This window comes from Labrus bergylta, chromosome 18, assembly GCF_963930695.1.
Source record: "Labrus bergylta chromosome 18, fLabBer1.1, whole genome shotgun sequence".
Taxonomy (NCBI): Eukaryota; Metazoa; Chordata; class Actinopteri; order Labriformes; family Labridae; genus Labrus; species Labrus bergylta.
The window spans coordinates 12,076,435-12,089,657 of NC_089212.1; the positions used below are offsets into that span (position 1 = coordinate 12,076,435).

Below are 13,223 nucleotides of genomic sequence, written 5' to 3' on the forward strand. Positions count from 1 at the left end.
CTGCTCCTCCCACTGAACGTGGCAAGAGATGTTTGACGGGAATAATAACTGTGTTTTTCCCCAAAAAGTGTTAATGTGGCTAACAATAAAGCTGGCCCTGATTCAAGAGGGTCTGGACAGTGTCGGCATCTCACTTGAGTCCAGGGGACACTATTATTTTCAATAATGGAGCTAAAAGCATGCTCCACACATTCAACCTATTAACGGAGACAGTTCCCCATAATAAGACGGAGAGGCCTGCTCCCCCTTACAGTGCGACCCACCCTGGTGTAATTGCTCTATATTTATCTGTAATCACTGTTTACTCCAAAATAAGAACAGTGTAAATAGGTGGCTATTACACTGGGCACAAAAAAAAACGTGGAGGTATTACACCTGAGGGGTCTTTTAAGCCATATATGAAAAAATGGCGACAAATTCACAAGAGAGCTCCTTGTTTTTGTTTGTTGTGTACGCTGAATACTGATGCCAATTGTTTTCCTTTTTTTTTTTTTTTTCAGAGCCTTCCTATGAAACAGTTAGCCCCATGCTATGTCCTCCCCTGGAAAACTGCTCCCTGTCAGGCACCGATTGCCCTTATGGTTTCCATCAAGACAAGAATGGATGTCTGCTCTGCCAGTGTCTTAATAGTAAGGCCACCTTTCTCACTTTATGCTGAACCTGAAGTGTTAAAGTTTCATGGACCCGCTGACATAACTGTGAATTGAATGCTTTTCTTTCTGATATGCTGCTTCTCACAGTTAAGCATTAAGACTATAACAGCAAAAGAAAAGACATGTACCTATTCACAGCAGCTTTTTTGTGTCCATGGCTACAGAGTTTGAGAGGTTCTCTGTCACAAGAATGTTCCTGTGTAAGGCCCACAGCAACTCTTTGCCCTTTACCTTTGATTGATTGTTGTGCCTGCCGTCAATTGACCTCTTCCTCTACTCCCTCAGATGACTCCTGCCCTGACCTTGGAAAATACTGTTCCCTGCAATGTCCGATGGGATATGAGAGGGACGATTTTGGCTGTGAGGTTTGTGAGTGCAGCATCCCCATGATCAAGTGCCGACCTTTGACCTGCACCAAGACCTGCCCCTATGGATATGTGTAAGTTAACCTAGAAGAATCTTGTTTTTCCCCTCCCTCCAGTCTACATGCGCTCATTTGTCAACTGTGTTTAAAGGCATTTGAGGTTGTGAGTGCAAATCGTGTACATGTAAGGAAACCACACATTTTGCTTTTACATACACCTACGATTAAGAAGTCTAAGCAAATAATGATCATTCCTGATAATCTGGATGAGAACGTTGCTTTGTCAATAGAGATCTTGATCGTGATGTTTCATTCTGTATTTTTTTGAATGAAATAACTAATTAAAACAAAAATACTGAGAAAAATGAACACTTGGATATAAATCAGCATGAGAATAACTATCATGACAGGCTCCGGGGTTGACACAAATTTATTTGACGAGATTATTGAAATTCCTAATTTGACCCATGTCCTATCTGTTAACATAGTGGAGGCAGGGTTTCTGATATATTACAGTCAGTCAGCAGAAGGCTTCACTCCCAAGTGGTTGTTACTGAGACCATCATATTCAGTCTATGGATTGGTCTTGCTCAGGAGAAATCAGAAAAGGTTATTGCAACAGAGGTTCAGCACCTGAAATCAAAGGGCCATCCTTGTTGGTCAGTCCCATGTCTGTAAACATCTTAAGTGTGCATGTTTGTGTGTGGGTAATTTACTGTGAAGTCCTCACTATCCTCTCACTTCCACCACAAATCTTCTCCTCTCAATCCCATTTAACCCAATCATACATCTGGAAGTGCTCTCTACCGGGACGCCTGCTCCCCAGGCACAACTCTCATTTCATAAATCATCATTCCTTCTCGTAACAACGATAGAAAACACATCGGGACAAAAGCGGCCTTCATAAAACGTTTACAGCTGGGGGATCTTCTGGTATCTTAACCATGCCCTGTGCAGCCACAGCTCAAGATGGGCCTGATATGCCTGCACAGAAGAGTAGAGGATAGAGGATGATAGGGACCCTGTGGAAAAAAAGAGAGGAACAGGAAGTCCTGTCTTTATCCCTCATAAGCAGCTGTTAAGGTCTAGCCTCAGATGTTCCAAATCCAATGAGAGCTTGCCAGTTTTACAATGCAGATCTGTCTTCTCACATCAGGCCACTGCATGCAGCCACCACAAAAAACAAAACAAAGGCACAAAGGATCTCTGTGTTTACACTGGTTGCATTGATGACATCCTGTGTGTTACTGTAATGTGCATATCCAAAACTGAAAGACAGGCTCAAAAGCAGGGTGAATGTGAACCTAAACTACATGCATAACGTTGTGTTGAACATTTCTCTGTTGTGTTAACAGTCCAGATGAAGGTTAGGCTCGGGGTATTTCTTACTATAAAAGTCAAGTTTTCCATCCTTCAGAGCTTGAAATCATCATTTTGACCTCACAGATTATGAATGGCATCCCTCTGGCCATCACAGTTGCAGCGCACTGGAAATTGTGCAGAGCCAGCAGTCCCAGGGCTCAGCCCCCAGTGCCTCCCCAAGCCCCTCTATCCCCCTGGAGCCCAAAGCGCTGCTTGGCATTCCACACACCACCTTTAAACAAAGCCTTGCTCTAAGGTCACAGCACACTCTGTCTCTGTATTTGTACAGTGAGCCACTGGCCAAGCCCTTGCTATGCTGTTTCACCCGCTGTTATTGCTGCTTCAGCATAGATAGGGTGCTCTGTTTGCTGAGCCTTGACATACTCTGTCCTCTTTATGGGACACAGCACCCATCCGTGGGTTTGAAGTTGTTGTTTTTTTTTAATTTCTGCTACCATGGCAGATGAAGATTAATAAGAGTAATTACACAAACCTAATGAGGCAACTGCATTATAAAACAGGTATCATCATTTACTGTCTGGGAGAGATGGAGAGAGAGGCTAGAACAAGATAAAGGTCATTCTTTTTTTCTCTCTTTCTTTCTGGGTTTGGCGATTTCTCAACCTGCAGCTCATCCATGTTTTATTAGGGAGTTAAATGCATCCAACCGGGCTGTGTCCAGACTTTGCAGCTTCAGCTATTTATACTGTTCGCCTAGCTTTGTATGTCAAAATACCAATTTATAGATGCTTTGTTCTGGAAACTGGATTCAAGCTTTATTTCAGCTCATTTTAGCTGAATTGCCAATTATTTTAGAAATCAGTCTACCTGTGCATCAGCTGCCGTTCTCCCCTCCCTCACTCTCATTTTCTAAACTCTAAAATCAACATGCCTCCATAGCGCCTCTCTTGTTGCTACACTTTGGTGCTCTTATATGTCCTCTTAAGGATTTGGAGCAATAAGGATGGCAACAGGGTGAATTGGAAGCATCTGAATAGGCTTTAGAGTGTGCTTTCCAGAGTCTTTGCGTTGGTATGATGTGCAAACCGTGGGGATCTCACGTGTTGGCCTTTTATTTGGCCCTTCTTGAAAGGAAGCTTGTACAGAGAGAAGGAAAGCAGGTCCAGATGTTGATTATACTACACTTGAACATATGGGTTTCAAAACACCAGCTTGCTCCATGGACCTCTGCTCGTCTTAAAGTTATCCATAACTTGAATTCATTGTACAAATGATTGACTTAGCCACTATTGGTTGTCTCTTACCATATGTGTCAATAATTTGAGGGAAGACGCTGCTAGATAGGATGACAACCACTAATTGATCAAAGTTAAACTGTCTCAGCCCATGGCTAATTCAATCGCTGGCTGGTTAACCACTGAACTATTGCCCACAGACTTCTCTGCAGTAAATAGCAAACAATCCTGACTACAATGCAATGGCTACAAAAATAGAACAGTCAGTGACAAACACTGTACAAGTTTACAAGCCAGTCATGGTGAGCGCAGACACCAGTATGCTAATTAGTGCTAAAACATAAAGAATACAAGACTAGGTTTAGACTCTCTCCTTAATCCCATCTTGAATCAAACGTTCAAAGACGACAACCCTACTTTTATTTAGCACAGGCGTCTGCTGCATGCTTTGTCTCCTTCTCTTTGGTGCTCTGTGCTTTATATGTTGGTGCTTATCATGTTTGTGTTGTTTACCCTTCAGGAGGAACAAGCATGGCTGTGAAATGTGTCGCTGTGTCAAGTGCCCTCCCTTCACCTGTGACAAGCACTGCAGTGACGGCTATCAACAGAACAAGAAAGGCTGCTCCATCTGCATGTGTAAAGGTAACGGAGCTCAACTCTGAAATGAAAATGATACCAGTGTGTCTGACTAAATAATACTTTTGTTTACCATATTTGTATGGATGCAATTGTCCTTTGACCTCAAAATCAGGATGTTATGTACCAGGTTTGCAAATAGCACAAATTAAGAATGTGACATTAAGCCCCTCATGATTGATCACCCACTTTAAATACTGTTGCAAGTGACAATCTGGACGGTTATTGGCGAATTTAGAGTTAAGACAACGTATTAACATGTTACGAACGACATCTTAGAACAGCTAGCGTTAGAATTTATAAGTAGTTTTATATTTTCTTGTTGTGTGGTGTTATTCAGGGCTCAGCCTTATTTAGATTCCCTCAGCCTCTACAAATAAAGCAAGTGTACAGATGCCATATTTATTCTCCACAACATTCTATGTGATATGTTGACTTTGTCTGCTAGCTGAATTATAAATATATCAGACTCAAATACACTTCTGGTTTTCATGTACAGTCACGCACAGACCAGTACCTACTGCAAATACACTCTTATTTACCTGACCTGAACACTTCTATCAGTCAGTTTGTTGACTTAAGGAACATTTAGGGAACAGAAAGTTTTTTTTGGGAAGGACTTTGTGCATGGTTTTTAAAGATTTTAATGACAGAGAGAGACATCCAAACATCTGCATGAACTTGGTACTGTTTTACTGTGTCCGCCCTTTTATCTGATCCAAGTAGATCTGTATTTTTAACAGCCATGCTGAGTTTAACACATGCTGGGACCCAGTTACTGGCAACTTTCTCCCTTTTATAAGCTCTCGGTGTCCCACAGCTGCAAAATGTAGGTTTTCTACTTTAGTTGACATAAATCGTGGGGAAATGTATTCAGCTTTGTTTGTTGCTGGATTAAAATGGTCTATTAGAACTTAATTATGCATAAAGAAGGACCAGATATTCATGATGGTTAAATGTTCCAGTATATGAAAAAATAACCACTAAGCTCTGACTTCAGCCTCTAATGAAATTGGACACAAGATGATAACACTGTCCCGTTTAACTGTAAATCATAAATGTTAATGAAATTTCCACAGTGAATTTACAACCTTGTCTGCAGAGACTCCGTCGATTTTTTTCACAGCAGTTCCACAAGCCCTTAACCACCTCAGTAATGTCTGTGCCTTTTTATGTTTGCGTCTCTAGAAAGTGGCCACGACCCGGACACCACCGCCCTGGCACCAATGCCCGATTATTGTCTCACCTCCAATGGGCACCGATACGAGGAAGGTGACGGCTGGCACGACGGCTGCCGCGACTGTTACTGCCACTCTGGACGGGAGATGTGTGTGCTCATATCCTGCCCTGTGCCCAGCTGCTCTAATCCAGTCGTGAGGCCTGAGCAGTGTTGCCCTACGTGTGAGGGTATGTGTCTGCATTTGAAACATGACTCTATTTCAATCTGGTTTTACAGGATAGTTCCTGGTTACTAGTCTGTTTAATTTGTTCTTTTGCCCCTCAGTTCCATTGGTTATAATGACTTTGTTCTACTTAGCAAGTTAATTGTTCACATCTGGGAATGCAGGACAATATGCATAAAAACAAATCACACAGTTGGGTGGCTTTCAGTGAACCCTCTGCATTAGCTTAAAATTATTCATAGTGATAGTAAAGGGGAGTGATGAAATCCTGGTTTACTGTCTGTTGGAAACATCCATCACTGATTACTGACCAACTTCCTAGTTCAAGCTTTGACCTACAAAACAAAACTTTTTATTTCATGACTTCATTGCAGCAATGTTTCCAGGTCTCAGCATTTACATCCGTTGAGCCCAAAGTACATGAGAATATTTACAATAACGCATAAACATAATGAGCAAATCTACAAAAGGACGCCTGAAGAATCAGTCACCCAGAATAAATATATGAAATATAATTCTCACTGTAAAAAGACATACACTCCCAATAATGCAAGAACAGTTGGGATCTTTCTTATCAATTGAAACAAATTTGAAGTTGCACTAACTCAATGGTCACCACTCCACATGTAGTTTTATACATTATGCCAGCTTTAATAGAAGTGAAATAACTCACTGTGACTTGTTTTAAAGTAGTACAATTCAAAGGTGGCTGTGGCTCAGTTGGTAGAGTCGTCGCCTCTCAACCGGAAGGTTGAGGGTTCGGACTGGGCAACATGTCCGATGTGTCCTTGGACAAGACACTTAACCCTGAACCCTGTATGAATGGGATTAGTTACTTCTGATTGATGATACTACATAGCGATCACTACCATCAGTGTGTGAAAAGGTGTGACATGCAGTGTAAAAGCGCTTTGAGTAGTCGGAAGGCTAGGAAAGCGCTACATAAGATCAAGTCCATTTACCATTTACAAGCTAGCTAACACACACACACACTCACACATCTGGCGACACACATCATACAGTCCCCTCACAGCTCATTCATCTGAGTGCTCGGGGTCATTAGCTAGTGTTTTAGACTCTTTGTCCACTTGAACTCCCAAACACACAGTCCGTGTCTGTTTCTCTAAAACAGACACGGCACATTGATCCACACACATGGAGGCACGGCGGAATGACTCATTTGGCTGTTCAAGTATTTAGGAGTGAAAGAATGTCTACAACTTTCAGAAGCTACACACTTTTTTGCAGTCAGGGGACAACAAGATAACACTTTGCAGATGTCTGCTACTCTGCTGGACTGAAAGATGTTTTGAACTAAACCAGTGTAAAAACACAACTTGGAAACCACCCTACTCTGCCCAAGGGGTTCTTTTTTTAATGGATGGTAGTCTCCCATGCATCTTTTTTCTAGTAACCTTTGACTCTGTTTTCTCTCTTCAGATCGTTTTTTACAGTGCACTGTTATTGTTTTGGCCGAAATGATGAGAATTTAATAGCCAAGCACAAAAGAATAATCATTTCCTTTATTTCTCATCATTTTCCTTTAGAAGAATCAGGCAGTGGTCAGCCAGAGGGGATGGACATGGTGGTGTGCAGAGCCCCCGGGGGAGAGTTTTATGTGGAAGGGGAGACCTGGAACCTGGACGAGTGCACACGCTGCACCTGCAGGAAGGGACGTGTCCTGTGCGACACTGAAGTGTGCCCCCCAGCCCTCTGCCAGACGCCAATCAGGAACAAAGACACCTGCTGCCATGCATGCCCAGGTAATAAGAAACAAAAATGACCAGGGTACAGGAAAACAGGGGTCGTTTCAGAAAAACCACAGGGGGTGTAAGAAGTTGGGGTAGTGGGCAGGGAAGAATAAAGCTGTTTTGAATGTATTATCAGCATGTGGTTTTGGAAGGTCTTGAATGTTGCACTCTGTCAGGCAGTTTTATGTCTGGCACACAGAGTCATAAAGAAACCAGCTAAGACCGGTTGGGTTTACATAGTGATCCTCTAGGAAGGCAGCAGCAGCACATGTGGACTGCTTTCATCCAAGCGACCTGCACCAAATAGCCTCCCTCATCTAACTCGCTTATAGCTGGAAGGACAAAAAAGCAACACATTTTCACTCTGTGCTATTCCTCCGGTTATGGGAAGAAACCCCGACACACAAATATCATTCTGAACACCAAACCGCACACGTTTTATTTACAACCATACCCTGACACCCAAGCATGTGTCTTTACGCTCATAATCAACATATCAAAAGCACTCCCAAGAATGAGGCCCACAAATCAGCAAAGCATGACTGCGCCTGAAAGCGGCTCCTTGAGAATGCTGACCCGCCTTATCGCTGCATCTCCCCTCACAAAAGCAGATTGTCAGAGGCCAGCCTTTGATATATGTATGGGCCTGGTCACCAGGGAATGTGGGAATAATACACATCACACTGACAGGCCCTATGATGTATGTGTGCTGCTGCTTAGCACAGTGTCTACATGCGAACTAAGTCTTTGGTTATGACAAGGCCACAGCTCTTAGGCCTGCGGAAGTCTGATGAGACACAGAGATAAGCCTTTAGAACTAAGGTCTGCAAAATGGACTCACTTGTGTTTGTGTTTAACATACAGTAAAGAACTTTATCTTTATGGTTGCCCTAAAGGCCTCATAACTCCTGTAGACTGAGATGTTTTACAGCAGGGGTTAATGTACTAGTTGTGTAGAAGCAGGAAACTCAGACAAAATGAGGTTGAGCCTTTGGATTTTTCTTCAAGCTAAACTTAGAATCTACCTTTACAATGCCAAGTCTTATTGCTGGAGAAACAAGTCTGCACCGTGACCTAACACACAGCGTTGAACCTTTTAGGTTTTTTTTCATTATTAACCCTTTTTTTTATGCCTGTGTGCAACCCCCAGAGGAGAAGCTGACCCCCCTGCTGCCGGTGAACAACAGTCAGCAGGAGTACTGCATCACCAGCGACGGAGACGTGCTGCTGGCTGGAGACTCCTGGAAGGCCAACGCCTGCACAAGCTGCACCTGCAACAACGGCACCATTCAGTGTTTCTCTCAGCGCTGTCCTGCTGCCAACTGCAGGGTGCCCGTCTTACGCAAGGGCCAGTGCTGCCCACACTGTCTCGGTGAGTATTTTGGTGCCTTTCAATAAAAAAAGAAAGCTGCTTTTATATATTTTTGTGCCAAAGATAAGCTTTTGAGTGTTACGGTAGAGCTAAAAGTATAGTCAGCTGTGAATTTTTAACATTCTTTATGTGGTTATATTGCACACTCAAACGCAGTATTGAAACACTCACACAAACTGGTGAGTGGAGCTGTAAGTGGCACCACTAAAACGAGGCACAGCCTGATGTTTGGAAAGTTATAATTCATAATGCGACATGTCAAAAAGAGGGCAGGACGAGTGAATGCCGGTTTCCAGGCTGAAAGCGTGGGATTTGTGTTTGTGCATTAGATGTAGCCACTCTGGCGCTACATGGGCACACGTTCGGAAAAAAAACATTCCATGCGACATACACACGCTCGTCTGTCAGAGCATAAACATTCCTCGAGCATCCGCACATTCACACGTGTTTCCTGTCCCCGGCTGAATCGGCCCCGCAACACTCTCTCTGTGGCGGCACAGGAAGGCAAAGCTCAATGTCAGCTTTTCCTATAGAAGAAAACCTCCGCATAGGCTCCCATTGTTCAGCCTGTTATGTAGACGTTCCACCGGGCCTTTGTTTGTGTTATTGGCCCAGCGGGAAACAGAGCTTTTTTTTTTCTTCTGTATTGCCTTTAAAAAAAGCGGCACACTGGGGAAAGTTTAGAGAACAGGTCTTATAAACACAGTTTGTCAATCAAGACGCAAGAGAGTTTAATACACAAGCTCACAGTTGGAAATGTTTATATCGTGAATGTTCTGGATGACATCAGTGATATTGGATCTTATTTTCTGTTTGAAAACAGAAATAACAACCACGTTGCCGGTAATGGTGTCCACCAATGCTCCCAAGACGACAGTCACCGTTACAGCGGAGAGTGCAGCGTGGATCACCACGGTCACGGTACCGCCAATCATCGCTGAAACAGGTACATGCTCATTGAATAACAACACACACACACACACACACACACACACACAGCTATTTCTCCTCAATCCCTTCAACACACTGTAGGAGTAACATTATCTAAGCTGTTGGCTTCATTGTTCTACCTTACCCTTCTGCCAATCTCTGTAAATGTTTATGCTAATTTTAGATGTTTGGAAGGCCTTGATGAATGAGTGAAAGCTGAACTAAACAATAATGATAAATGGACACTGGCTAGACATGATCGCTCTTCATTGATTTATTTTTCAGTGTTAACACTAAGCCCAAATCACAACCTAAAGCCCAGAAATACTCTGTTTCCAATTTGGATTTTGTTGGATTAGTGATCAGTTTTTCCTGTGGAATTGATATTTATTATTGATGTTTTCCATGCACCACAGATGAGCCAGCTTTGGGCGAGAATTACCCCAGCCAAACAGAGATGGCCCTTATCTACCAATCAGCAGCCTGGATCCTGGCAGGTCTCCTCCTGGCCATCATCATCTTCCTCGTCGTGGCGTTGCTAATCAACAAGAAAAAGAAGTGGGTGCAGATGTCCTGCTACAGTGCGCCAAAGAAGGTGAGACATTTTCTGTAAATCACATAAAATAGGTCACTAAAGCTGTCACGACTTTAGGCTTTATGTAGTTTCCCTTTGCCCTTTGGAGTGTAAAAGGTCACGTCCAACATAAAATCTACCATTAAACTGGTTTGTTGTGTCAGAAAACGAGAGCAAGGCAACATAAACTTAGTGAGCTTTCATCACCTACACGCTGTCAGGACCTGAGTTATGACGTCTTTTAATAACAACAAGGGATCATATTCTTCTCTTCTTCTCTCTACTCAGACGGTGATCCTAAAGAAGCATGTGAACAAGAACGCAGTCGTCTACATGGAGCCCTCCAAGGAGAACAAGTTTCAGAACGTGAAGAATGACTGTGGCATCATCCACTTCTCTCCAGAAATGAGCTCCTCCTGTGTGGACAAGATGACCATCCCCAGAGCCAAGCTGAGTATGGGGAAAGACTGGACGCCGCGCTAATAAGACACGAAGCTCAAACCCCTGCAGATCAGAGCTGCCTGGCCCCTCCCACTCTCTCTCACTGCCTTTAGTCACTGACAACACCTTGGATGCCACCTTGCTCCCACCCTTTCTCTCTGTGTGACAGTTAAACTGAGGATGTTCTCCAAGAGACAAAGAAACTGATCTCTGGTTTCCTTTATTTTGTGTCCGTTACCGTCTGTTTTTGGGATCTTTCAGGTGGAGTGAGACGCTGGAAGGTGGACTTAAGGGTGGACTTTTTTTTTGTGGACACAGCCACTCTGGGCTCTGCTTGAAAAAAACAAAGTAGGAGGCAGCCACAGAGGCTCCTCTGTCAGAATCAGACTGTGACTGAGAACTTTGTAAAATTATTGCTCATTACTGCCTCCTTTGAAACTGGAACTCTGAGGCAATAAGAGGAGCATAAAAAGCTTTAGGAGGGGGGTTATGGGGCTGCAGTTTAAAGGGGGTTTAGAGGACGCTGCCCCCTCTTAGCTCAACTGTGCTTCTTGGATGTAATCATCTCCATCAGCAGGAAGCCCAAGAGAACTGATAATACTCACGGATCAAAATTGGGTTCAGAAGCCAAATCATAACAAGGCTTTATATAGACCCCAGGATCCAAAACTCCTGCTTTAGAATGTGTGCTTTCCATCTTCCTTTTCGTGTATTTCTACAGTGTTTGTACTTGTTGTAGTGTTGTTCTTGGCCCTCACTTGTTTTTTTATTATAGGCTTTCTCCAACGGGCCGGATTGAAATATTTTGAAGATGTTACATTCCTCTCGATATAAGTTCAGGAAGGACAAGCTTCCTGAATAATAGCCTACCTTCAGATGACCCGAGTCATTCCATTCAGAAAACTCCAGACAACAAACCGCAATCCTAAGAATGGAAACGTGAATCTGCTCTCCACCCCTGCAACACAGTAGCTAATGACCACTTTAGCTCATCCAGAAGGAATCAGCCAATCAGTCGTGCTTCATCGTCGTAGAAATGACAGGAATTAAGTTCACAAGGAGTGATATTCATCCTTGAAGGAATGTCCTTTTATTGAATGCAGCAAAAGAAAATGGTGCCAGACACTTCATCTGGACTTAAGAGGAATGTCTCTGCTACCATGCCTCATTTCACACCTTCATTCCCATCTGTGTGTGTATGTATGTGTGTGTGTGTGTGTGTGTGTGTGGCATCTGTTCACACTGAATGTAAGAAGCCAGAAATGATTCATTCTAAAGCCTTAATTCTGAAGCCTTAATGCATTGATATCTTGTCATAAAATAATCGTGTTACCCCAAATCAGGGCATCTAAACAGAGAAACATATTCACTCATTATTAGGAGGGACAGATTGTGTAACAGGAGAGTGTAATGGGAGCTGAACAAACAAATGGTTCACATTACAACAGCAGAGCATGTAAAAGAGATGTAGCACTTTTCTTTTGGAGCAAGTCTAGAAAGCACTCTGCAGGATTCTTGGACGGATAAAGTCCCTAATCAGGGATTTGATTGGCATATTAAGCACACAGAGATGTTAAACCACTCATGTGAACACAGCGTTTGCGGCGAGAGGCTCCACAACGATTCTGATCGGACAGAATCTGAGAAGTGTTATGAAACAAAATGTGGGTTTGATCGAAACAACAAAAAAAAAAAGTTTAGGATCCCAGTTCTCAATCCATTGCCAACTTCTCGATACAAAGACAATTCTGATGCCAAAATTGGTTAGAGACCAATTAATATTGAAGTGTTTTAGATACTCGGTAGATCTGTGTCTGTTTGAACTATGACCATGTGCTTTAAAATGAAGAAGCGACTGTAAAAGCTTACGCAATTCTTTGTTCTGTGTAAAAAAAAAACAAAAAAAAACGTAGTTTAAAGTAGTAGGACAAAAGAGTACCTTATTTATTTTTTCACATAGCTTTATTTATTAATACTATAGTTTGAGTTGTTTTTTTGTTTTTTTTGAAAATGAACTTTTGGTAGCCAAAGCTGCTGTACATTGTAGACTATTTACCGTTTCTATCTGCTATATTCTTTACAACCTTATTTATTTCACCGTTGCAAAACCTTGTAAATATGTTTCCTAGATGATGAAATGTAACATTTACACTTCTTTTTGAGAATAAATGTGTGAATCAAAGCAGTCAGCTCTGATGATGCTTACAAGTGTGGAGAAACAGTTCAGTGTAGTGCAGTGATGTCATCTAAGATGGTATCTGTTAGTGGTTTTTACTTCACTGGCACATTTACAGGCTCATGCACATCTGGTTCTCGAGTTTGCCTCCAAATGGGAATTTGTTTTCTTAGTTGCTTTAAATCAGATCGTTCTCCCCTGCTTACCATGGTTTTGTCTTATTTCAGTAGCACTTTCAAATGTGTTTAGTGGGGGCATTTTGTTTCTAAGGTGGGGGGGGGGGGTCCTCTGAGATTTAAGTATGAGCAAAGAGCAAGTAGAAACCCCTCATCTATCCAGCGGGGCTAATAAAACACAGAAACACA

At 42.6% G+C, this 13,223-nt stretch overlaps 1 protein-coding gene across 2 annotated transcripts in view; it reads left to right on the forward strand.

Annotated features, from left to right (window-relative positions):
- The window catches only part of crim1 (cysteine rich transmembrane BMP regulator 1 (chordin-like)), a 33,615-nt gene extending 20,751 nt beyond the window's left edge, over nucleotides 1-12,864 (forward strand). For both annotated transcript variants that reach the window (XM_020629966.3, XM_065966588.1), the window contains 9 exons: nucleotides 501-629; nucleotides 939-1,092; nucleotides 4,096-4,217; nucleotides 5,400-5,618; nucleotides 7,162-7,377; nucleotides 8,516-8,737; nucleotides 9,561-9,683; nucleotides 10,084-10,262; nucleotides 10,530-12,864. In XM_020629966.3, coding sequence (XP_020485622.2) covers nucleotides 501-629; nucleotides 939-1,092; nucleotides 4,096-4,217; nucleotides 5,400-5,618; nucleotides 7,162-7,377; nucleotides 8,516-8,737; nucleotides 9,561-9,683; nucleotides 10,084-10,262; nucleotides 10,530-10,724 — 1,559 coding nt within the window. In that variant the 3' untranslated portion in view covers nucleotides 10,725-12,864. The remainder of the gene's footprint in view (nucleotides 1-500; nucleotides 630-938; nucleotides 1,093-4,095; nucleotides 4,218-5,399; nucleotides 5,619-7,161; nucleotides 7,378-8,515; nucleotides 8,738-9,560; nucleotides 9,684-10,083; nucleotides 10,263-10,529) is intronic.
- The last annotated feature ends 359 nt before the right edge of the window (nucleotides 12,865-13,223 follow it).